Source organism: Chiloscyllium plagiosum, unplaced genomic scaffold, assembly GCF_037043375.1.
Source record: "Chiloscyllium plagiosum isolate Xiang-an unplaced genomic scaffold, Cpla_swu_hap1 HiC_scaffold_15, whole genome shotgun sequence".
Taxonomy (NCBI): Eukaryota; Metazoa; Chordata; class Chondrichthyes; order Orectolobiformes; family Hemiscylliidae; genus Chiloscyllium; species Chiloscyllium plagiosum.
In genome coordinates, this window is record NW_028270153.1 from 38,526,679 (window position 1) to 38,552,998 (window position 26,320).

Genomic DNA, 26,320 nt, shown 5'->3' on the forward strand with positions numbered 1-26,320 from the left:
CCAACTGCCATTCTTAAATAAAAATTCATTCTTGGGTTCTGGTGTCATTGGGAGGCTAGCATTTACTGCCCATCTCTAATTACCTAGAGGGCAGTTAAGAGTCAGTTACATTGCTATGCTTCTGGAAGCTAGATCAGTTAACATTGGCAGATTTCCTCCTCCTAAAATGAACCAAATGGGTTTTTATGGCAATCGATATGGTTGCCATTAGGCTAACTTCTTAATTACAGATTTTTATTGAAGTCAAAGTTCACCATCTGCCACGGTGGGGTTTGAAACCATGGCCGCAGAATCCTGGTTTTCTGGATTGCTCAGCCAGGGAAATTATCACTATGTCACCACCTTCCCTTGTCTGCCCATTTTATTAGAATTTGTCCTGTTGCTGGCAATTGGTATCATCGCATCATCCTTGATATTCTTCACACCTTTAGATTTGGCAGAAAGTTTTGAAAATAACACCAATCATTTGAACCAGTGTCTACCATTGTCTAATCTGGAAAAGCAACCACCCACCATGTCTTTCTAATTTCTCTCCTTCAACTTATCCCCATAACATCCACTCCTACTGATATTTTGGTGGGATTTTTTTTTGTAAGCATCAATGCAGAGTATGAATTAGGTATTCAGGCCTTTTCCTGTTCCTTGAAATATGTATGACCCTGTTAATTTCTAATATCCCCCACCTCACTTCCTAACATCTGCTTACTATTCACAAAATAATAGAAGACTTTTTGAGCTTCCTTTTTATGTTAACTGCCTCTTATTTTAAGTTCTTAGACCTAATGAATATCCAGAAATATTAACTTAATGATTATTGAATTCAATAAGTAAAAGACCAAACAAAATTAATTCTGAAGGAAGAATTTGATGGGTGCTTAAAAAGATACACTCATCACTTTGACAGAAGGTATGCTGAGCTGTTGTTCCCTTTTCTGTTCCTAACTGTAGGAAAGGAAACCAGGATAAAAATGAAAATGCTTGGATGTTTAAGGATGAGAGAAAAAGGAAGAAACTGCGAAAAATGCTGAAGAGATTGCGAAATAATGATACATGCAGTATGCCTGGTCTCACTTGTTTCACACATGACAACCAGCACTGGCAGACACCCCCATACTGGACATGTAAGATCCCAGGGCAGTCTACTGTATTCTAAACTGGTCTGGATATAACCAGGCCTACAAGAACTAGAATTGTGTGGAACACCTGCAGTGAGAATCCCATAAGAGAAGAAAAATAATTGATTTTTTTAATTGAAGTTTTTAACAGAGAAAATATTCAAAGGGGTTTTGCATGAGAGTGACGCTAAAGAATAGCGAAAACATTAGGAGAATGGACCAATAGTGTAATAAAAATAGTGAGCTTTATAAAAATGCCTAAAGGTGGGAGCTGAACAAGCAAGGTGCAGGAGGTTTAGAGATGAGGTCAGATAATCATACTAAGGTAAATGATGCCTCTACCATTGAATATGGAATAGAGTATGGATTCATTTACAGAATGCTAAACTTTGGAAGATTTAAAAGAAAAGATATAATATTAAAGGAGATTAAGAAGGTAGGATTGAATGAAGTACTGAAGGGTTATATATGTGGTGAATGTGAAGTGACGATCGTAAGAAGATGGAGTCAGTGGAAATGAATAAAGAGGAGATTGATAGACAAGTATGATCAGGGCATGTGGAATACAGGAAATTGAGTTTTAATCAAATTTCTCTGGGATACAACTTGGGGACCAGCAACAAAAGAATTCCTGATATCCAGTGTAAAGCTAAGAATGATGTGGATAAGTGCATCAATGGTAGTAGAGCCAGATTGATAGCATTGTGGAACTGGAAGTATACAATTTCATTATTAGAAATCACAGGCATTTGAAATTCTGCTCTTGCTGAAGAAGGGTGAGGTTACTCACTGCTTAATTCTGTTTGAATGAGATGACAAGTGCAAAGATTTTAGCAAGAGCTGAATAAAATGTCTTGGTTTTTGAAAATGAGAAAATAGTGGTTCATAGCAGCTACAATCTGATCTTGACCAGGGTGATCTGAAATCCAGAGATCATAGAGACACCAGAAGCAACAAAGCGATGAAGGTGGGTGCAAACATCACACCTGGACATTGACATATTATTTTTTAATTAAAATCATCTCCTGTTTTAGTGGGGCCATTCTGTGCTTGTACCAGTGCGAATAACAACACTTACTGGTGTTTGAGGACCTACAATGAGACCCACAACTTCCTGTTCTGTGAGTTTGCCACTGGTTTCTTGGAATACTTTGACCTCAACACAGATCCTTACCAGGTAAGCAAGAATCATCAACTCACTGGATTTTTGCAATACATTGAATGAAAATAATACCAGTTACCTCCCAGCGTTGTGCTTAATTTTAGAATTTTTACATAAGATAGAAGTTACAACAAAATCTGTGCAAATTGATTATACTTATGAGTTCCATTACATACTTGTAATTGTTATATGCTCAGTCAGATATGGAAACTGAGTTGCCAAGCAGTGAATTGCTTGGAAATGAAATAAAATTGAATGAAAAAGATGATATTCCATTAAGTGACACAAGATTAATAGTGCTCTGCTTTTAGCAAAACCCTCCAACAGCACACAGTGATGTTTGAGATGTTCTGTCGCAAATTTTCAAATGCCTTCTGCAGGCTATTCTGGATAACACAAAGGTTGAATCTAATGTATTACGCTGTTCCATCCGTTCACAACTAATGGCAGTCTGGTTGAATGCAAATTACTTGTGGCATCATGCCCCTCTACCTTTTTTTTTAAATTAATGTATTTTTCCAATTGACCTGTTCAGAGAAGTTATTATACACTTCTGGAACAGGTAGAACTTGAATCCAGCCTCCTGGTCCAAGTGTACCACTGTGCCACAAGAGGGCCCTTGCCTCAACACTTATTCCTGCACAATTATGAAAATCAGCTCATGTCCTTAAAGGTACTGATTGTCTGCTTTGGACAGTTGGTTTGACAACCTTGATTAAACCACACTTCTTGTACAATGAACAGTTCTGATTTCCTAATTATGAAAAGGATTTGGATCTACTGGCTAAAGGCAAACTACGTTTACCACAGTTGTTAAAATTAGTGATTTTAACCTGTTAAGAAAAATCCCAGGCTGGAGCTATTCTCAACAGAAAAGAGAAAACTGAAGTGTAACCTGGTATAGATGTTCAAGATTATATCAGGGTTTGCAATAAATACTGGCCAGCCAGCAACACCCAGGTCCCACGAGATTTTTTAATAAAATCCGAGTAACACTGCGAGAGCAAATTTTGATTAAAGCTGATGCTATCTATAGATTCCCACCAAACTAATCAAATTGGTTACGGGATCTGATACACTTTATTTACTCAGTAATATGAGGCCACGTCTGTGAACTCTCCCAAACTGCATCTTGAGAAATTACACTGGCACTGAACTGTAGCTAATACAATAGTAATTTTTGAAAGCAGAGAAGCAAACAGTTATCAGTGTGCATTGTACATGTCCTGTAATGGTTAGTGGAATCGTAATGTGTTATTCTTGTTAATGTTATCCAAGTTAAATTGTTTTAATGCATAAATGATTAGCATTCTCTTTTAATCAAAGTTTGTTTTCCATTCATAGCTGGTGAATGCAGTGAATACGTTAGATCGAGATGTTTTGAACCAGTTACATGTGCAACTTATGGAATTACGAACCTGCCGCGGCTTTAAACAGTGTAATCCACGGACCAGAAATATGAACACAGGTACAGATACCTACCAGTATTCCTGTGACTGAATATAACACATGCACTGTTGCTGCTATATCTTGTAACCAATATGCAAAACAAAATCCATGTAAAGATTATTCATGTTCTTTAAGTTTGTATTTTGTAGATCTCACTATGGAAAAGTAAAAAGCTGTTAGTAATTCAGTTAAACTATTGTTCTGAAGGTGCATTTCAAATTACCTTTGGTATTTCCATTAGGGAGCCATTAACTTTTGCATCACGTGTACAAGTGACTCAGAAGTTAATGCCCATATTAAAATTTATGGCTGACACTGTCAGAATAATTAACTACTGTTGGAGTTCATTTTCCATACACCATCAATATTAACTTTCACAGGGATTAAATTAGTCAAAGGGCTAAAGAGTTTGTTATAAATCTCAGTAAAATGTCAATGAACTAGCTAAAAGACTTTGGACCTAGAATTTGAAAGTATATGAAGAATCTGTACTCCAAGCTCATATTCGTGTTTTTTCTAACATTGGTTTCTTGCACATGTGCATGATCTACTTTGAGCTGGATTTCTCTCTCGTTAGTTGGGCATGTTTTTGGTGGATGGAAGGTAATTAGCCTATGCCAGCTGGCTTCATATGAAGTCTGATGCCTTCATATCTGTTCCTGAACTAGCCTCCACAGTACACTAGATGTGTTGGAATTGGCAGCCCTTTTTGCATATTTAAATAAGGAAATAAAGGAAACAAAAGCATTCTACCAGGCTTATTGACCTGGATACGATCCTACACACTCCATAATGTAGCTGACATGGGCAGTCAAATGGGAGTGGGCAGGTCAATTTTTTATTTTACAGCCTAGTTGGAAAAGAGCAGTAAGAAAGTGGGGTTTCTCATTCAGGGATACCCTGCATGCATCAGCAATTTTCAACCCCCTGACCTCACCCCAAGATATCACCCAACCCCACTCACTGCACTTCATGTTCTGTGTAATCCCCAAGCCCCCCCAAGCCATTTCCCTGCATTGTACAATCTCTTCGTTCCCTAAAACCTTGGAATTTACTTTTCTGAGGCAGTAGTGATTTTCCAGTGTGCCCCTTACAACCCTGGCAGTACCTACTAGTGAACGCCATTTGATTGGACAGCAGTACCTGAGGGTGGGGCATTCTCATACTGAGGGGTAAAGGTCAAATTCTCGGCCAGTTTATGCCAATGTGTTACAGGGTGGGCTTGTTCCAGTCCTGATGGCAACTGGCCTTTCTGAGGGAGTGAGCAGGCCATACCCTCAATCTCTCTGTGCTACTGTTGTCAAACATGATTGTTTGCACCCATCCTACATGACCAAAAATGTAACTACTTAACTTTAATTTAAATCTGCCTACTGATCTCCTAATTGTTCTACAAAACTTGTTTCTTCCCTGTCTAGGAGGAAAAGATGAAGAAAAGTTTAATCAATACAGGTAATTTTAAAAAAATAAATCTTATTTCCTCTCACCTAATGGAGCTTTGATTTTTTGTTTTACTATGGAACATTTCTACCTGTTTCCAATCAATATTATAGTATTTGAGGAGACTTTAAGCCACCACTCCATCGGGCGACAAGAGTATTAAAATCTGAATCCCTACTCCAGTTCTACTTTTAATTTGAATTGAATTCAAAATGGAAAATGGGCAACCAGCCTACTCCTACGATGTGGTTTGCACTTTTAATGTTGCAGTGAGATCTATGTAGTGGGCGGCACGGTGGCACAGTGGTTAGCACTGCTGCCTCACAGCGCCAGAGACCCGGGTTCAGTTCCCGACTCAGGCGACTGACTGTGTGGAGTTTGCACGTTCTCCCCGTGTCTGCGTGGGTTTCCTCCGGGTGCTCCGGTTTCCTCCCACCATCCAAAGATTTGCAGGGTCAGGTGAATTGGCCATACTAAATTGCCCTTAGTGTTAGGTAATAAGGGGTAAATGTAGGGGTATGGGTGGGTTGCGCTTCGGCGGGTCGGTGTGGACTTGTTGGGCCGAAGGGCCTGTTTCCACACTGTAAGTAATCTAATCTAATCTAATCTAATCTAATCTATGTCTTATTTCAGTTTGCTATTTAAAATGTAATTCTTGATAGCCATGTTTCCCTAGTCTGGAGAACATCTATCAGTTAAATTCAAGTAAGGGACTGTGGCATCAGAAGCTAGGTACCTTTCAACTTATCTGTTGGGCCCAGCATATCCATCTCATCAACCCACAAAATTAGACACCATTTCAAATCCCGTCAATCTGCCTCAAACATCCCCACTGAGGTCTCAGATTCCACTTCTCCCAGGCCATTGACTCGAGGTTACTGAATCCACCTAACGACCTTTTGAAGGCCTGGGGAATGTGGTCAATCTCTTGTGTCCCCAGGTCACTAATCTTCCCAATTAACCTCCATTCTCCTTAACTACGTAAGCCTCTAATCTACCAAAGCCTCCACTTTCCATCAAGCAGCCCAGTCTCCACTTTGCTCTGCTCCCACGCCTCTGATTCCCTTCTGAAAAGTCCACAGTGTCATGTCATTGGCCTCTGATCCAGTGTTTATAAAGCCTTGGGTAAAAATCCAACAATGTGCAAAATAATCCAGATCTCCCTGGATTTCCAGGTTTTTTGAACTCCACTGCTCCCTGCACTGGCAGGTCAATAAAATTTAATGTTCCCTCCACTTTGTGTCATTTGTAATAATTTCTGCTAGTGTTGGAGATTAAAATGTTGACCATGATAATTGGAAACTGATAACGCATTTTTCACCCTTCAAAATAATTTCCTGTCAGTTAATCTTGAGATTTTCATTACCACAAGGTGAAAAATGTTTATTGAATTCAGCTGGGAAACATTTAATGCACTATTTTTCTGTTCACTATTTTAAACCTGGCCTAGTACCTCCATTAAAATAAAAGAAGAATATCATATGGATTTGGCAAGTTTTTGTCCACAAATATCTCTAATCATGCTTTCTAATCTAGCTGATATGAGTTAGTTGCATTAAGCATGATGCCATCTGACCCACTGGTCATTTACGTATTGTACACACGCCTAGTTATCTGTAATTTCACTGTTATGTAAATCGTATACACTGAAGAGGCCATGCTCCACACCATCAGCAATGTATTCAAGGAAGATTATTGTAGAAATTCAGAAGTCATTCAGAAGACAAAGATCATCTACCAGCCTTCTCCCATCTCCCAACACAGCTCCTTCACACTCAGAAATGACAGTGGGCCATTGGATATAGTGGATAATTTCTCATATCTCTGGAGCCCTTCAATGAGAATTCCATCTGTAATTCTGCACTGCCAGTGTAGCCTTTAGCTGTCTGAAAAAGAGTGTCTTTGGTGATAAAAATCTTAAACTGGCATCACATTCATGGTCTACAGGACCGCAGTGTTATCTGTCCGTCTGTGTGCATCAAAGACATGGATGTGCTCAGCAAATGCCTCAAATCCTTGGAGAAGTATCATCAGTGATGTCTCTCCAACTCCTTCAAATTTAATAACTGGCTAAGCACTCCAATATCAATATCCTCTCTCAAGCCAATATCCTCAGCATTGAGATACTAGTTAGCTACATTGGGTGAACCATGTTGTTTCCATGTCTGGCACAAACTTCCTAAAACATGTTCTATACTCAGGGCTTCATCGCGACAAGCAGTTATTAGGAAGGTAAAGGAAACATTTTGATAATTTCAAAGACTCCCAGAAAATAAGCAATCTCCTCACCAACGCGAGATAATCTCTGCCTAGGACAACTCAAACTAATGAAGAAGCGTCTATGAAGGTGCTAACCAAATTTAGCATCTCCAACAAATCCATGGGAGGCCAAATAGAAGCAGTGGAAAAAGCATATGAAAATCCAAGCATCCCACTCACCTGTCCCATCTTTGGCAGCCTACAGATCAAATTGCTTATCCACCTTGACTAACAACTGCTGAGTAGGAGGTCATCCTCAGTCCCAAGGATTGTCTAAGGAGCAAAGGAGTCATAAACTACATATTCTTAGTTCAGGCACAAAGCTGCCCCAGAACAGCGACCCATCTCGCCAGGCCTGTTCACCTGGTTCTAGTAAGATCTGAGTTATCTGCATTACTCTTCCTCCCGAGTCTCTTATGGCGTTTGCACATTGGTGTGGGAAGCTGACCCTCAGTCTCGGTTTGCCAATCTTTGAACACCATATCCCTTTTTGTTGACTCTATCTCGATACCTAATTTAATCTGTCCCCTTTAAACATATACTCTCCACCTATAATTACATTCTTATTGCACAACATTAGAAAGAGATCTGTATATACGTGACAGGTGCCTCCAATCTTCAAGAAAAGAAGAACACAGGGATAGAAATAATATTCTCTGAGACATTATCTCCTCCTACCTCTCTATCTGAAACAAATGCCCTAAAAATCAGGGACAGTTCATTCTATTCTTTAACCCTGCTTCTCAATTTATCTCACCCTTTCAGGTTTTTTTTGCCAATATTTGTTCTAATTATTTTAATCTGCTGTGCAGATTAAAGATCCATGAAGTGGATCAGTTTCTTTTAATTCAAAATTGAAAGGATTAAATTTTAGGAAAAAAATTCTACTTTACACGTGTTAATTTTGAACATATTCTTTGCAAACTAATACTGGAACAGATAACTGTAAGCAAAATATAAATCTTCCGAATAAGAAGCAAACAAAAGCACATTAAACACTTCAGACTTGCTCCAGCCCCTAACTTTTGTTAAATGTAAAAGAAAATATTGAGGGTCATAGTTTTAAATTTGTAAGGATATCTGTTGCAGAACAGAATCAAGTTCATTCCCAAAATTGGACATTGCATGCAAAGTTGATTTATTATGGAATGACGTCCAAACTAATTAACTGTTGGCCTTCCATTGTAATCAACATTATACAGGTCTCTTAAAACAAATTTTTAGATGATGCAATACAAATGATATGAGTACTTTATTCATATTTTGCTTAGATAATTTTAAAAATTTACAATGTGTATGCTTTGCTGTATCTATTTTGAAAATGTACTAACTAATTTATCTTATTGACTAACAATGCGTCTGTACCAACAAGTGTAAGTTTGGGGTTATTTTATTTCTTGAAAGAAGCACCTCTGCCCCACAGAACTTGTTTTCCAACATGCCTCCATCTCAGATTTGCAAGCGTCCTTTATGCATAAAACATGGAATTATCAAACTGAGGTTACATGATATGATAAGACATTAGGTAAAGCCAAATATTGGTAAGTATGGAAAGTATTCTATTTTTAAAGTGCTTTTACTCTATTCGTTATTTATCTGAGAGTTGAATTTGCATCAAGATCTTGAATGGAAGTTAATATCTCAAGTCTGGGGTATCACCAAGAAGGCTATATTATCACAACAACTTTGACGGTTCACCTTTTTCAGTTTATGCTTTGAGATGCTAAGCTTTGCTTTGTCTTTGCTGCTTAAATACTAGGCAATATCAGCGCCGGAAATGGCCCAAAACGAAGAGACCAAACACCAAGTCCTTGTGAGTTGTGTGAATAATATTCCAACAGATTTGTCTACAGCCCTGCTGCTTCAACAATTGCTTGCTATTTTTTCTTTTGCATGCAAAGCCTGATATCAGCATGGACTAATGCAACACCTTCTCTCTCTTTTAATCAAATTAATAAAACTTTGAGATTTACTGAAATATAAAATATGTTCTCGTACAGACCATTCAAAGAAACAGTTACTTACACATGAATTGATTTATCTATTTAAATATAGTCCTTAGCATCTGTCAAACTTAGAAGTGCTGAAATTGAAAGCATCACAGTTGCATTTGATTTGTTCAATTCCTACTTTTGTCAAGCAGTGACATATTTATAACTGACTAGATAGAAAACCTACTGATGATCAATTATAATAGACCATAAACAGCTACCAATTTAAAAAAAAAGCTAGCAGGAAGTAGAATGGAAGTGATTAGAGCCATTCAAAACAATGTTAAGCCACTCGCCCTATTCGGAGTGAGGAAATGTCCACCAGGCACACCTGAACTTCAGCGAAGATATAGATGCAATGGGGTCCAGCTTTCTACTGCAGGGGGGAAACATTTTGGGAGGAATGATGAGAAATGAGGACAAGCACAGTGACAAGTCAGGGAATTTCAAAGTCAGCTTGTAGAGTCTGAATTATCAGAACAGAAGATCAGAAAAACTATGAAGTTTAGGACAATAGGATCGAGCTGTATTAGAAGGAAGTAGAATCTGTCATTATTGAGGAAATGTGTGCTAGTATTTTGGGGAAGTGTAAGTCAGCTTCCAACTTTATCCTGTAATTTCCATAATATAGGAAAAACTGCATCCAGCTATTAAATCTGTACTTTTTAAAATCCATGAATTCAAAATTTGTCTCAGAAATAAATGACACACAGCCCACAAAATGTTTCTTTTTTGTTGTCAGTCTGTGGGCAAATTCATTTATTAGTTATTAAAATATTGGGATGTGGAAACAAAGGTGGATGGTCTAGTCAAACTGGTTACAGATGGAAGATGGAAAGTCAGCTGGAAACTGTTTAATCAGAGTTAACGGCACAAATAGATGTTGAGAGGTATGTTAACAATGGAAGTCCGTTTCAGCCAGGAGTAATTCAATGAGGTGTGATTAGGTAGATTTGATTAAATCTGTTTTTTTCATTTCCAAATAATATCATCCATCGTTAAACGTTACCCATGGAATATCAGAGAAAGTTTTACACTGTAGTAATTATGATTATTGCACAGGCATATGAGGCCCAGCCTGGTAAACTTACCACTATACAGAAAAACTGCATCCAGTTGTTAGGTCAGTTCCCACTGATATACTGTGATACAATTTGTTTTTTGGTTATAAATGTTTATGTCTATAAATGCTTTCTCTTTATCCATTTCACTATACATTTGTTTTGATGGCTGACATTGCAAGACAGTCAATTGCATTTTGCATAAAATGTAAAGTGAGGGGTAACCTGATCGAAGGGTATAAAATTATGACTGGCATGGATGGAGTGCATAATCAGACTTTTTTTTCCAAAGGTGGAAATGACAAATGTTAGGGGACGTGGGATTAAGATGCGAGGCAAGGTTTTTTGCACAGAGTAGGGTGCTTGGAATGCACTGCCAGAGAAGGTGGTAGAAGCAGATATGGTAGCAATGTTTTAAGGGAGCATATTGACAGATACATGAACAGACAGAAGATCGAGCAATATGGGCCATATGCGGGCAGATGGGATTAATTTAGGATGGCATGTTGGTTGACCTGACATGGTAGGTCAAAGAGCCTGTTCCTGTTCTGTACTGTTTTATGTTCTATATATGGAGGGCCACCAAAACCTTTTAGTCCCTCGGACTAGAATTTTTTTTTTAAACTTAGCTGGCATTGAAATCTAACTGGAAGTGTAAAGCGGCATGCAAGAATTTTTATCAGATTAAACATTGTTTTCAAAGCAAAACTACACTGATTTACATTGTACTGTAGAATGTGTAGTAACTGTTTCACTCTGATTCCATAAACCTAACAATTATCTTTTACCTTTCTTTTCACCAGTACTGATTTCTCAGTGAAGCAGAACTCAAAACATTCTTTATTTCTCTTCTTCTGGATTAGCCTGCTAAAATACTGCATGCATTTATAAAGTTTGTGAGTTTGTTTTTTTTTTATTTGAAGTGCTGTTGGTGTAGCAACGTTTACTAACCATCTTTCATATTTACACTTGATACACCTCCATTGTTTTGGTTGTCTTGCATTTTTTTTATTTTTAGGATGTAACTAATTTAGCTTGGAGGGGGTGATTAAGCTAATTTTTTGGGAAATGCATGACATTATCTCTGGCAAAGAAATTTCCAATGGCCCCCAAATACCTGAGATACCTGCTTAGAACAGATGAGAAGCCCCTGGGCAGTACCAATTATACTCTGTAGAAAGAGCCTGATATCAAATTAGACAAAAACTGAAGAGTATACATACTCAGTTTGTCAGGGTTTGCAGCAGCCTAATCCATGGTTCTTAGGGATCACTAGAGGCTGCTGAAAAACAGTTAAGCTTTGATTAATTTACTTGCACTGTTTTTCTCATTCTGAGTTCTCCCATATTGGGATAAATTCTGAAGCCTGCAACATGGCAGAAGCAGGTCTGTGGTAATCTGAAAATAGTGGCTAACTTATCATCCTATTATCAGTGCTGCTTTGGTTACCGCTATTATGTGATATCCATGAGGGTTGTCGATGCTTCATCTTTGAACACATTTATGATTGGAATAGATACATTTTTGGTCTCTGAGAATCAGGGTATATAGAGAGCAGACAGGAGAGTAGAATTGGATCCAAAGGTCAAGAACAATTCTATTATTTAGTGGAACAGGCTTGATAGATCATATGCCCTGTACCTATGGATATTCATATGTATTTTTTTCTTGGCCATAAGATGGACCTCTACTCCTATTGTGAAATGTTAGAATGTAAAAAATGGGCTAACCGAAATTATAGGAGCAATTGAGGGGCATGTTTAGGATTCTTGTCTTTGTTCTTTTGATGCTTGTTTGTAATTGTCAATCTTTTAAGTAGAATTGTGCATTATGTTCCTCAGGGTAAGGTAAGCATGAAACCTATAGCTTAACACTAGCAATGTCAAATACTAGGGATCATAAGTTTAATGTGAGAGGGGAAAAGTTTCAAGGGAGATATGCAAGGAAAGTTTTTTTACACCGAGGGTGGTAGGTGCCTGGAACATGCTGCAGTGGAGGTGCTAGAAGTAGATACATTAACAGAGTTTAAGAGGAATTCAGACAGGTACATGAACAGATAGGGATTAGAAGGATATGGACCATTGGCTGGCAGATGGAATTAGTTTAGAATGACATCATTGTCAGCACAGACATGTGGGCTGAGTGGCCTGTGCTGCACTGTTCTATGTTCAATGTAAATGATTTGTACAATGTGCTGTCTTCATGAATTAGAATAGACAAAAATAAAGTGCAGTGCATTTTAAAAGTAAGCAATATATTTTTCTTTAGAATGGGAAGAAACTGCCAAACCAATCCACATGTTTATGTTCTATCCATACTTCGCCAACTAATGGAAGTCAATAACACAATTATTCCGTATGACATTGCTATTAGCCTCAACTAATGCCAAGTTGTTTGTATATTTTATGTCCGCTTTGGTTCAGTTGGTACTTACACGAGAAATATTGGAGGGTTAAAAATCTACTGTAATTCCTGGGTGATTATTAAATTGAATCCTGACCCAGACATGGATGCACACATACCACCTGCCCAAAGATCTGACAAATCCAACATGACACCCATGTACTCTGATCTGACACACAAAACTGCCACCGCATCTTCCCCCTCTCTGCCCCCCCCCCCACGCTGATTCAATATCTTGATCAGACCACCCTCCTCCAAATCCAATAGCCTTCTCACTCTGACCTAATCTCTTGATCTACCCTAAGCACTCATTCACGTATATAACCCCTAACCCACCTCTCATGTATTTGGCACTTTACTCCACACCCACCTTTTCTTTGCCATCCTACCCTTTCACAGTAGCTGTATTGCCGGACATTTAGACATGGAATACTGCTCTCAGACTGCTGTAAAATGGGACAAAGTTTCCATGCTAATGTTCTCCGCTGCTGGCTATGATGATTCCCAGAAAGGATTCCATTGTTTCTTAACAGAAGGCTCTTCTCCAGGAATTTCCAGTGTAGAAGTCATCAAACTATAAATAAGTGCTTTTTCTCTGATCGGGGTTGGAAATAGGGTTCCCCTCCCCAATTGGAGTTTCATGGCCATTGTGTCCTAACGTAAACCATCTTTCCTTCATCCATTACAACAACCCTTTACTTTACTGGACTTTGTGATATATTCTGTCTCGAGATGTTGTCAGCACCAACTTGGCAATTCTTTTGTACATTAACATGTGTTAAAACCCAGCTGTACATTTTTTTTGAGCCTGTTCTTGTGTTTAATTTCAGAGGACAACTTTGGGAAGGCTGGGAAGGATAGACTCTTGGGAAAAAAAAAGCTGATTCCTTCAGCAGCATCAACTGGCAACAACTTGAAACTTTATACAGACAGGGTGAAAGCCTATACCTTTATCAACTGAATTTCAATTTTAGCCTTGAAGACTGAATAAACTAAGGGGGCTGATGTAGGTAGAATGTTTGCACTGTTGGGGAATTTGAATAGATAAGTAAACTATCGAGGATCACTTATGTAAATGAAGGTGGAATGCTTCTTCCACTGGTTGCTAGACTATCTGCTATAACTCAAAGTAATGCCTCATTTTGTTCAAAGCCATCATTTTGGAATGCAGCTCACTTGACTTACAGGAACTGGCTGATTCTGCAGGAGCAAAGGAGCAAGGTGCAATTTTTTTTTTTGGTGAAGCACCTTGATTACAAGACATTTCCATTATCAATATGGCTATAAGTTTGTCGATAAAGAATCGTGCAAGAATCAACCACTGCCAATGATTTTGGAAAATAAAGTGAGGTGAAGGAAATTTTGTAAGACTGGGACAGTGGTCAAAATCAATACAAGGGAAATAAATGTATGAGCATGAAAATGGAAGGGATGAATTGTTTGGTGAAGACCTTCTAGAATAAAGATTTGTTTGAAGTGAAAAGGAAGTGAATATTCAAATTGTTAATAATAGTTTTATCAACTGTCAGTCCCAATTTGAGAAATCTGCTTCGTTTGAGGACTTGCATATTTGTTCAGCCTCTGCCGTCATTATTTCTAAACAGCTTTGAGATGCACATTTAGAAAGACCAGCTTCTGTATATTACTTAGAATTCTATCTTGTAAATACTTACAACTTTTACACCCATCAATGAAGTTTATTAGTGATTTAGAAGCTAAGTCAATGCAAACTGGAATGCCTAGCTACATACAATAATATCAGAAAAAAAACCTCATCTTTAAAACTGCACCATTTGATTGACGAACTATTGATGCATTTTAAAATCTTGTTTCATACTGATTTGTTCAAATTCATGAATTCGACCGATTGAAACTGATTTTCAACTTACTGAAATAGCATCTGAAACCACATCTTTAAAATTGGCTAAATTTCAGAATAACAAGATGAGTTTAAAAATAAATCCTTAATTGTGTAATAAAATAATTTGCATCTGTTGCAATGATACAATCTTCTATACTGACATTTCTGATATGTTTTCTTTTTCCTCAATTAAAGATTTGTTGCCCTTCTCCATTTCTCCTCCACCAGCATTGGTAGAATCCTCCACCATGTCCATTTCTGTTTTAAACGATTTTGTTTTTCAATAGTCTCTTCCCTCCCAAGAATCTCAATACGGCTGCCATTATTCCCACCATCCAGCCAAGCAGCTGCCATTTTTACTGGATCATTCTCTGCCTCTTCTGCCACTTCAGTCCTGCTGCCGCAAGGAAACCCCTTTCCTCCTCCTCTTTCAACAATCCAAAGGAGCAATTTCTTTTGTGATGTCCAAGTTTAATCCTCAGTCAGAGCCAAGCACCACTCTCCTTCCAGCAGCACTTATTCACACAAGCACAGGAGATGCAACAATTGTTTTTTTTACCACTAACCTCCTTAATGTCTTAGGCCTCAAGTTCTCTTCCCAAATTAAAGAGTTTTATTTGCACTTTCAGTCAAGAATACTGTATTAATTTTCATAGTGTGGGCACTTACCCATTTGGAAATCCAAGCATAGAGAGGGTGACCACTTTATGGGGACATATGCATTTAGTCCATAAGCTTGGCCTGGACCTTGGCCTCCTGTTGTTTAAATTCGCCATCTTGCTTCCAATCTGACCAACCTATTCTTGGCTTCCTTGTAGTGTTCCAGTGAAGCTAAACACAATGTCACCTATTCATTTTTCAACCGAGCAATTTAGCAATTCAGTCTGTTGAAATCAACACACCCTTCCATTTATTATCTTCTCCAGCATCTCTCCTTTTCCTTGCTCAAAATCTTTTATATTTCCAACCGTTACCAGTTCTGATGAAAAGTCAGACATGAAAAATTAACTCTGTTGATTTCTCCACAGACTCTGCCAGGCTGGCTGAGTATTTTCTGTATATTCTGCTTTTATTTCAGAATTCCATCTCTGCAGTATTTTACTTTTGAGTAAAACAACTTATGTTTGAGATTTGCAACTTAATCTGAGGTAAATATCAGGTCGATATGAAATTTGGTCAAGCTAAATATGATGGTCTGTCTGCCAAAAATAAAATGCTCTAATGATGAAGAATGTAAAATCTATTCTAGAAAACTAGAATAAAAGTTGTTTTATGATTCTTTCTAAATGGGAATACAAACAAAACTGTTTATGATCTGCTTTACAACTTGTTTACTTCAAAGTGAAATACTTGATTCTTTCCGAAGAACATTTTCAGATATGTATTGTATGAGGAAATGTTATTCCAAATGGCTGATCAGTCCAGACTGTAAAGAGTTACTTTCTTTTTATCATGTATCTAGTTAGAGCACTAATGGTAGAGTTGTTTGAGATTTTTAAAAATAAGTAATTTGAATTGTTTCTACTGGGATACATTATAAATTAATGGTTTAAGAGTAAATTGAATAATCCCTGCTCTGATCTATAACATGACCTTTGAAAGAGCAAGGGTGAAGTGTGGAGCTAAAATATTGTAGCCCTCCAACCCACAGTGCCTATATATGTTGGTCCCCGTTGAACAGGGATTGCTGAATTTACTCTATGATATATTACAAACATTTATCTCTTGACTTTTTTAATGGATGCAAAATGATTTTTGAGGAAGGTTGTTGCAAATTGATTGATGTCATTACAAGTATTTGTCTGGCTAAGCTTATGTATTAATGATGTATTAATTCTTATAAATATTTCAACCAACAATTGAACATTTGATTTGTAACTGTAATTTTCCTGCCATAGGGTTAAAATTGACTGTCACTTTAGCACTGATAAAATCAAGACCTATTACAGATAGCAGCTATAAAACTGAAACCTTTGTTAATGATGTTATTAAAATTTTACTGTGTTCAAGAAATATTTGTCTATAGCCTTTAAGAATTCAAGTCTTAAAATGTATTTCTGTTCACAGTATTCCAGTACCTTCTGTTTGTTAAGACTCTGTATTTGTGTGGTGATCAACACAATTAAGATTAAGGACAAATTCTAGATCAATTTGAATAGATTTTTTAAACGATTATTTTTCTGCTTCCTTGTTCTGTATTCCTTGTTATTCCTCCTTAATATTAATTCCTGAGGATTAAACAGTTACTGTGTTCTGTGTATCTTGAATGTCATGTACTCTTTTTATAAACTGATTTTCTGTACATTTACAGTGCGAACTGTCCCAAAGTAGATTAGAGAGATGTGAATAACCCCAAAATATTTCTTGGTTCTTCATACTCTTAAGCTTTTTTAAAAAATTGCCATGTGCTGCTTCTTGCCTGATGCAGAGGACTGCAACACTTATAAGATTGAAGGTTGAAATATTGAGCCCAAGAGACAAACCCCAATGCTCAGTTACAAAGTGGGGGAATGTGCAGCAGGCAGACAGGCATTCAGAACCAGTGACAAGTCATCTTAGCACAGCATCTTTGGGCATAAGCCCTTGAATCTCAAGGATGCAATATTTGGTTAAAGTTTCCACTTTCAACTCAAGTATTATTAATGTTTTCATTTGTCTCAGTGACTTGGTCTACCTATCTCCTTCATGTGTAATGCCCACTCAACACCTCTCTGCTGTACTTAATTGTAGTGGTTCTGTATGCTACCTGAATGAGATAAACACTTCAACCAGTAAAATGATGGTTTCAGTAACATTAATAATTTCAGCCCTGCAAAAGAAATCAAATGCAAACATGTTACACCAAAATTTGTGCGCAGAATGGACATCATTGGCCAAGTTTCTTTTTGTGGAAACTAACATTATTTTCCACAAAATACATTTTAAGGTATTAGATTTAAAGAATAAACAATGACCAATAACATAAAATAAATTATTGCCGACTCAATTATTTACTTGATTTGTGCCATAAACTTTATTAAGGAATCTAAAGTTTTGAAATCTGTTCCTGTGAATAAGGCATTTAAATAGTGTGTTATCATGATCCAAAGCATCATTTGATCTATTCTATCCTATGGTGCAGAGTTTCTGCTAGGTTTCACAGGTATTCCATGTGTAATTATCACAAGACTCATCAACTATATAAAAGGTCAATTAATTTCAAGTACAAATTGTTTATAAACTTAGGGGGGGTAGTAGTTGTCAGAGTATAGATTGCATCCAAATCAGAAAGTGCTAGAGCCTATAAGTCTCTGCAAAGTAACAACATCAATTGATGCGCATCTTAGCTTTATATGTTTATTTTGGTAAATAACAAATCATTTTAAGGACAACAAGACTATAGAGAACTAAAGGGTGCAGTGGTTTTTCTTTCCTGGGAAAGAATGAAATAAAGATACAGAACAGGATAGGCAATGATAATGAGTAGAAGTGAGAATAGTGATACTACCTGAAAGAGTTGATAAGGAGAGAATAGTGAGGAAGGAGATGAAACTTTGATCAAGATGCTTTTAAAATCTATGTTCTGCAAACATGTTATTTAACAGGCAAAAAGAGATTGCTGCTAAGAACTTTGGAACCTAGAGATTGCAAATCAACTAAAATTATTTAACAGTGAAGAGCATGTTGTTGACTTTTTTTAAAAATATGATAGACCAAGATGTGTAGATGTAATCTAACTCTACTTGCAGGAAGCTTTTTGTCAGCACTTGTGTTGTCAGGAATGGGTTTGAAGATTTAGAATTACTGATGCAAACACATTTTAAGAATATTTTTCCAGCATTTCTATCTGTGACTATCCTGATCCTGAAGACCAAATGTATAGTCCAATCAGTTTCACAGTAGATTTTAAATCAGAACTGCAGACTTAAATTAATTCATTGTATCTGTGTTTATAGTCAACTTGTGTGAGAATTATAAATAGAAGTCAAATAAAATGCTAATGAGGATAAAGTTAGGAAGTTTACAAACATAAAATTATGAAGAGATTTTAGGTGAAGTGCATTATAATCTTAACTCCTTTTTGGGACTATTTTGAAACAGGTATACTTCTTGAATGATCCCTCTCACTTAATTTGAGAAAGACTGATCTTACAGATGCATGCATGGATCTGAAGAGGTGAGCTAACTCCCCCTGAAGGTAAAGAACCAGCTGAAAATATTACTGTCCCCTCACCTCCCCTTTTAAACAACTTTTAACCAGGTTATTACAAGCTGGAGATCTGTAACCGTGTGGATGTATCATCTTAACAATCTACCTATCCAGTGTTGTGTGTTTGGAAACGGCATCTTGAGTTTTAAATTCAGAAAAATGTGTAGACAATATATCATGTATATTTTATTAAAGAATTGAACATTGTCTTCCTTTTAATTCTAAATTAAATCACAGCATTATTGCCTTTATGGAGAGAATGTATAACCCTATTTCGAATGGGAGAATCTGAGTTTTATTAATTATTATTTAATATTGATATTATTTAAGGTATCTATCAATATTTAGAACACCATTTAACTTTAATCCCCCACTAGAAAGCTACAGAAACTAGTGAGATATCTAGAAGCTGATTAAAGGAAGACCAGTCATTGTTGTATGGCAGCAGTAGTACATTTGTTGAGAGAGATATTTCAGCGAATCTAAAATTTCACTGAATTCTCTCTTTTTATATCATAGGGGAAACATGTTAGTGAAAAAGAAATCCTCCATCTCAGTAAACATCCTTCAGGATGCTGAGAGATGCAAATACTGGTAACTTCCTTGTTAGAATTAAATTATCAGATCTAATTTGACAGTTTGATTTTGCTGCATTCTTCGATTTCACTGTGACTTGTTGCTATGTCTGGGTTATCAGCACTTTTAATGAGTTCCTGTTTCTCAGAAAAAATCAAAGCAAGTTTCTGTTTTTCAAATATTACATTGTTTTAGTGTTGTGTTAGAGGATGTATGTGTAATGTATGTATCTTTGGATCTATTTTTTTCATTTGATTTGCATTTGATTTTGATTATTTCCTTTGCACAAAGGATGATGGTATAGGTTCATAATGTATTTAGTGTGTGATCCATAATTTATTGAAGAAGCATTCTGTAAATCTACTATAATCCCTTGTAACATTGTGTTATGGCTGGATTCCTTCACAAAAGGATGTTATGATCCCAGCTGATGGTAAAACTGGAGAGGTCAGATCACAGAGAGGTGTAGGGGATCATAAGTCTTATTTTCACAATTTGACCATGATGGTGATCAGTCATTCGCAGCTTTGTGTAAATACATTCAATTTACTTTTAACAAAATAACATAAGTTTATTATACAAAGAAGAAAATAGAGCGATATCACAATTTGGAGAGATCTTACCATAAACAGCAAAAAGAAAGATGTGACCCCTTATCCCAGCAATTTTTTTCTCTAAACACCCAACCAGAGTGAAGTATTGCTTTTCACTCTGCAATTTCTTACTCAAATGATGAGGTTGCAAGCATTTCCATTTAGCAACTTTTGAAAATTCAAGTGATGTGACTCTTTCCCTCTCTCCCGGAGACGGCGTTCTTTTAGGCAGTCCCTCAGTTTGAAGGATGACCTTTTTCCATTCCAGTGTTATGAGTCCTAAGGTGACTACATAGTTCACAACTGGATCCACAACCTCTGACAAAGGGGCAGGTGCTGTTCACTGATAGGAGTGCATGGGAGACTTGGGTTGCCATGCATTCCTGTCATTCATACTTGGCCTCTATCTGGGCCTGTTGGAGTTGCTCGAAACAGTTCACAGATGCTGCTTCCCCAGTTTGGTTGATATTGGGTTGGAGATTCCTTAGAATCCATGGGGATATTGCAATTTTTGCAAGATTTCAGCGTATCCTTGTGTTTATACTGCCCTCCTGGTAACTGTTTACCATGACAAGGCTTGGATAGAGAGCTTGGTTTGAAGGTCTTGTCATTAAAGCAGACAAAATGGCCCACTCTACTCAGCTAATTGACTTTAACCTGTGCCACAATACTGGGAATGTTGGCCTGAGAGAGGAGCTGATGTTGGAGCCACCTATCCTATTAGCAGATTTGTAGGATTTTACAATGAAATTACTGGTGATATTTTTCAGGCAATTTGAAGTATATGTCCATGTCTCTGACACATATAGCACAGCTGTAACACTGCTCCCCTGTAAACCATGAGTGTGGTTTCAGGTTTAAGGTCTTTGTCACCAAACATCTGTTCCTCTGATCATGAAAGGCTATGCTGAGACATTGAAGGCGATGTTGAGTTTGATCACCTAAGTCTTTCTTTGCTGAAAAGGATCCGAAGGAATATGAATTGATCCACACTTTATGTTGACTCACCAAGTGGAATGGATCTTGCTAGTCGGAGGGTAGTAGTGTGCGCATTGGGTGCAGACTGGTAGAGGATCTTTGTCTTCCGGACCTATTGCCCAAGGCTAATTCTCTTCTTTGTTTCTGTGAATAAGTTGGAACTTATTCTCGGAGCGTTTTTCAAAGGCAATCAGAGAGAGGTGAAAGACGCTGGCCTAGCCAGTGATGCTTACATCCTATAAAAGACCAGCATTGACTGGCTCTGAAGGCAGAAGTAGCACTGCAGTCTTGTACAACCGTAGTGCAGCTGTCTCTCTACATTGATCATACTGAGTGAATGGAATTTCATTTCAGGACATCTATAGTTGTTAATCGGCTTATTGCCAAGGAGTCTTTCTCATCCATTCAGCATTAGTTACTCCAGTTTGTTTCACATTAGAACCTTGCAGCCTTGAGAGGAGATTTCCAGTCTTGGCTACATACAAACTATAAATCAATGATAAGCCTGACCCATTCTACCAGCCAGTTATCTGACGAGAATTTATTTTTAAGTGGACTCCAGCTCGGGTAATTCTTGATTTGTCCACATGATGGCATTTGCAAATACATTTTAGTTCTGTACACAAGCCTAGACATTGAAATAGCTGCTTCTGATACATGGGGACTTGGGAGGGGGGGAGGGGTGGCAAAATCGCAGTTCAGTATTTCCTTTACCTGATCAGGTCAGTATAAATTTGAAATAAATATCTTGTTTCAGAAATGGAGGATAAAAATTAAAGTCACCATTATCAGGGAAATAATTTATTGTAATAGTTTAATGCCAAACAATGGAATGCCATTAAGTTGAAGTCAAGCCTCTGTGTGTTAGTTGGAGTTGATCTGTATTGATGGTACTATGCTATCAGTAAATACATATAATTCTCCTACTTAGATTGTACTAACATGTACTTGCACAAGCAAGATGTGTTACAAAATTTCATTTCCAAAACATTACCACAAGCATCCTTTGTGTCAGCTCAGTCATTACAACATTAAACAACCAGTGCTGAGTCTAATGTTTTTATGCAAGTTGGTACAAGCATGATGCAAAGTGGCACACAAGCTGAATAAATTGGAATCAAGCTAAATATTGTAATTTTTATTTCCATTTTCTACATTGGCCATCAGGTGTCCCCACTATTGCAAAATTATATGGTTTTAATAGGCACTACTAATTGGTCTGTAATCTTAGTGACAGAAACATTGTGATGTTCTACAAACAATATGACTTAAATTGATCATTTTACTGATATGATTGGCATAGATCCAAGATTCTGTACCATGGTACCTTTGTATTTAAGATTGCGCAATATGTGACAAGTTTATACCTTGCCACATGTACTCCCATTCATACAGTGAAAATAAATCTAATGCAATTCAATCCTAAACTTCATATTCCAAATTAAGTTATCTGTTCCTGCACTGTTGAAAATAGACGCGATATATTGAATGCTAACAATAACAGTCATAAAGGTACAAACTTACAATTATGTATAGTCATTTTACATATATAGATAGCACCCATAGTTTCCGTTTAACTAATTGCTTGTAGATTGATATTAAAATCACAATAAATTTAACATGTTTGTAATTTGGAAATATAAATGATTTCCTAAAACCATACCGATGCGAGCAATCTACTTCATAACTGAAATTGCAATCATTCACTCATCTGCCTCCGCAGTTTCCTTCCCTTTGACTTGTTTGAACTTCCTCTCGCTAACTCAGGTTATTTTGCACATTTTTTTCTAATTTCTTTTGAAAATCTCCTTTTGGTTTTTGAGCTCTACGTGTTTAGGAGGCTTCTTCCCTGCTCCTCAGACCTATTCCCACTAAACTTTTGATTCCCAATTTCCTCTCTCGGCTCTTCTGTTAGCTAATATTTCTCTTTCTCCTTCAAATCAGCCAGCAATAACCTATAATAATTAGTCTTGCTGTTGCTGCACTAATGTCCTCAATTCCCCAAGGATTGTTCTTTGTTTTGCTATTTCCCATCTACATGTTGCAATGTCATCCAAAGGCAGTGCTAGGTTCTACATGTACACTGACATCAATTTCTACCTCAGCATTGCTTCTTTCTACTACCTCCCATGATGATCCAAACTGATATTAACAATCACATATTGCGACATTGTTAGAATGTATTTGATTTTGATTTATTTATTTATTGTCACTTGTAATTAAGTATAGTGAAAAGTTTTGTTTACCAGTAGTAAAAGCAGATCATAGTACGCTAGAACATACAGATCATAGGGTGGAAAAAAAACTAGATAGGGGCATACAAGTTACATCACACAGGGTATGCACTAGGCAAGTTCAACATTAGCAAATCAGCATTATTTTAAGTTAGAGCGTTCATTCATCTGTCATAATGGCAGGGAAGAACCTGTTCTTGAACCTACTGGTGTGTGTGTGTGTGTTCAAGCTTATATAAATATAAAGTTTAAAGTCACACAACAATCTATCTTAACTAGATATCCTTACTCCTTATCTAACTCGGGCAATCTCAAGAGTGCAGTGCAGCCACCAAACACCCAGACCACATTGTAGATATAATCCATAAGGGTAAAATTTTGCAGACTTGAATTAAAGAGAGGTAACAGGATTGAGCATGTACTGATGAACGTGTAACCTTTTTCATGTGTACATAAAACTGATTCCCCTGCAAGACAAAGGTCACAACAATAAAGGAATCTACAGAACTTGCCTCGATAGATGGAAATAAATATCTGGTGTTGCTTTGAGGTGAAATAATCTATAGAACAGCATTATTTTTCTTTTTATTGTTTTTTTTTGCAGAGGATTTACACTCGTAAATAGGGGTGTAGAACAGGATGGGATAGATTTTCAGAACTGCTGCCAAAAAGCTAAAGGCATTATTTAGGCTAGAAGCCATTGGGAGCATTGTTTGGTCTTGACTTGTCCCATGTCTTGCAAGCATATGATATTAATAGCATTTCTAAATCAATTTGCATATGTAAACAATACATTTTCCACCTCAAAATTATAGTTTGGTGGATGAAAACTTGCAATAGTAGTTAGTGAAAATGTGACATCAACTTGAAATCTCCACAAACCAGTAGTCCATTTGCTTGGAATACTTTTTGAAGTTGATTAATTATGTGTGACCAAGTCTGCCTTACCCATATCGAAGAAGGAGAAAGTGAGAACTGCAGATGCTGGCGATCAGAGTAAAAAAATGTGGCACTGGAAAAGCACAGCCAGTCAGGCAGCATCCAAGGAGCAGGTGAGTCGACATTGTGAGCATACTCTCGATGAAGAGAGTTGTAGCCCATTTCCTCATATGCTGCCTGACTGACTGTGCTTTTCCAGTGCCACACTTTTTGACCCATAGTAAAAAAAACAGGTTCAGGAGCAGTTATTTTGTGAGCTGAATTTCATACCATAGTATTTCATGGGCCCAAATATCACATGAAATCAGGCAGAATCCATGTTGTTTGGTGCAAGACTGAATTCAACATCTTCCAGAAATTAGTCTAAGTTGGGCTCGGGCAAGAAAACCTAACTGGAAGATGTTTGGAAAAGAACACTGGTATATCCTGCTGAAGTTTGAAGTGTAACAAATCTTGTTTGACATAAAGCGAATGAAACGTTTTCATTGGCTTGAGAAAAGGGCTTTGGAGCATGTCTACTGGAGACACAACAGTGTTTCCATGGGGCTGAGTGTTTGGAGCATAGCACGGTGACCCCACCATATAAAGAAGCACATTCGGTGCAGGAATGGTGGCCATCAGCAAAAAGAAGGGAAGCAGACAGGTAAGCATCCTACTCGACAAAGATTTTTCTGTAACAGAAAGAGAAATTTCTGGAAAAGCTCAACAGGTCTGGCAGCATCCATGGAAAGACAGCTGAGTTAATGTATCCGGTCCAGTTCCGCAAAGGGGTCACTGGTCTATGGGGTGTGCAACTTAGCCCAGATGTACTCCCAGTATTATATGCTTGTAGGTATAGGTGAATAGAGCAGATGAGTGTGGTCAAAGAGTTGGTGCAGGAGGGGAGGGCTTTCGATTTTTGAATCACTGGGTTCATTTCTGAGAAGTTGGACCTGTACAAGTCCAATCAATTGCACCTGAACTATAATGACCAACGTTGTTCCGACAAAGTTTGCTAGTGACAGTGAGGGTTTAAAGACATTTGGCAGGGGAATAAAAGAGTGGAAGTACACGAGTGAGTAATGCACAGACAAGAATGGAGGAAATGCCAAGTCAGTCTGGTGGGCAGAGGTGAAATATTCAAATTTAGACAAGGATGCTTGGCCAAGTTGGGTGGCATTTATTTAAAAGTAAAGAGTTTTGTGTAAAGTACGTGAGATGAAGGTGCTGATTGACACATGGAGATGTGACGATTGCTATCATGGATGCATGGCTGAGGGAGAGGAAGAACTGACAACTTAATATTCTGGGGAAAAAAACAGGAATGGATGAAAAGGAAGTGATCTTGCAATATTTATCAGGGAATCCATTATAGCAATAAGGAGGGATGATATTTTAAAAGCTTTCTCACTTAAGGCTATTTAGGTAAAACTACAGCTACTTTAAAGAAAATCAACATCAGAGGGAGCCTTTCAAAAAGGTGGTGGAAGTCCAGTGCCAAAATATGCCTGTAAGGGTGAAATTAAGATCATAAATTTCCAGGGAGCCCTCAATATTGTGAAATACACACAGGATTTGGGGGAGTGGGAGCCTATAGTAGATGTTGAGGGTTCAGAACTCTAGGGAAATATAAAATGTGGTTATTTAAAACAGGAAGATTGAAAATGGGGTGCAATAAACACTAGCAGGCAAAATATAGGAAAACATGAACACATTTTGTGTGTATATTAAGCATAAAATGATAATCAAGAAAAGAGCGGGGCTCATTAGGGATCTAATTTGAAAGCTGTGGGTGGAACCAGGTGAAGTTTTGAATGACACTTTTCAGGTGTAATCACACCAAGGAAGGTGTGGAGGAGCCAGTGTTGGACTGGGGTGGACAAAGTTAGAAATCACAAACTTGTTGGTCTATAACCTGGTGTTATTTGAAAGTACTAGCTTTCGGAGTACTGCTCCTTCATCAGGTAGGTGTGGAGTAGGATCATAAGACACAATTTATAGCAAAAGATCACAGTGTCATGCAAATGAAATGATCTATTGAACAAACCTAGATTGCTGTTTAAGTCTTTCATGTTTTGGAATGGGTTGCAG

General features: G+C 37.5%; 1 protein-coding gene across 11 annotated transcripts in view; it reads left to right on the forward strand.

Moving 5' to 3' along the window:
• The window catches only part of LOC122560108 (extracellular sulfatase Sulf-2-like), a 305,717-nt gene extending 288,718 nt beyond the window's left edge, over positions 1-16,999 (forward strand). For all 11 annotated transcript variants that reach the window (XM_043710352.2, XM_043710348.2, XM_087994899.1 and 8 more), the window contains 6 exons: positions 949-1,121; positions 2,150-2,292; positions 3,622-3,745; positions 5,145-5,178; positions 9,185-9,238; positions 13,711-16,999. In XM_043710352.2, the coding sequence (XP_043566287.1) occupies positions 949-1,121; positions 2,150-2,292; positions 3,622-3,745; positions 5,145-5,178; positions 9,185-9,238; positions 13,711-13,741 (559 nt within the window). In that variant the 3' untranslated portion in view covers positions 13,742-16,999. The remainder of the gene's footprint in view (positions 1-948; positions 1,122-2,149; positions 2,293-3,621; positions 3,746-5,144; positions 5,179-9,184; positions 9,239-13,710) is intronic.
• The last annotated feature ends 9,321 nt before the right edge of the window (positions 17,000-26,320 follow it).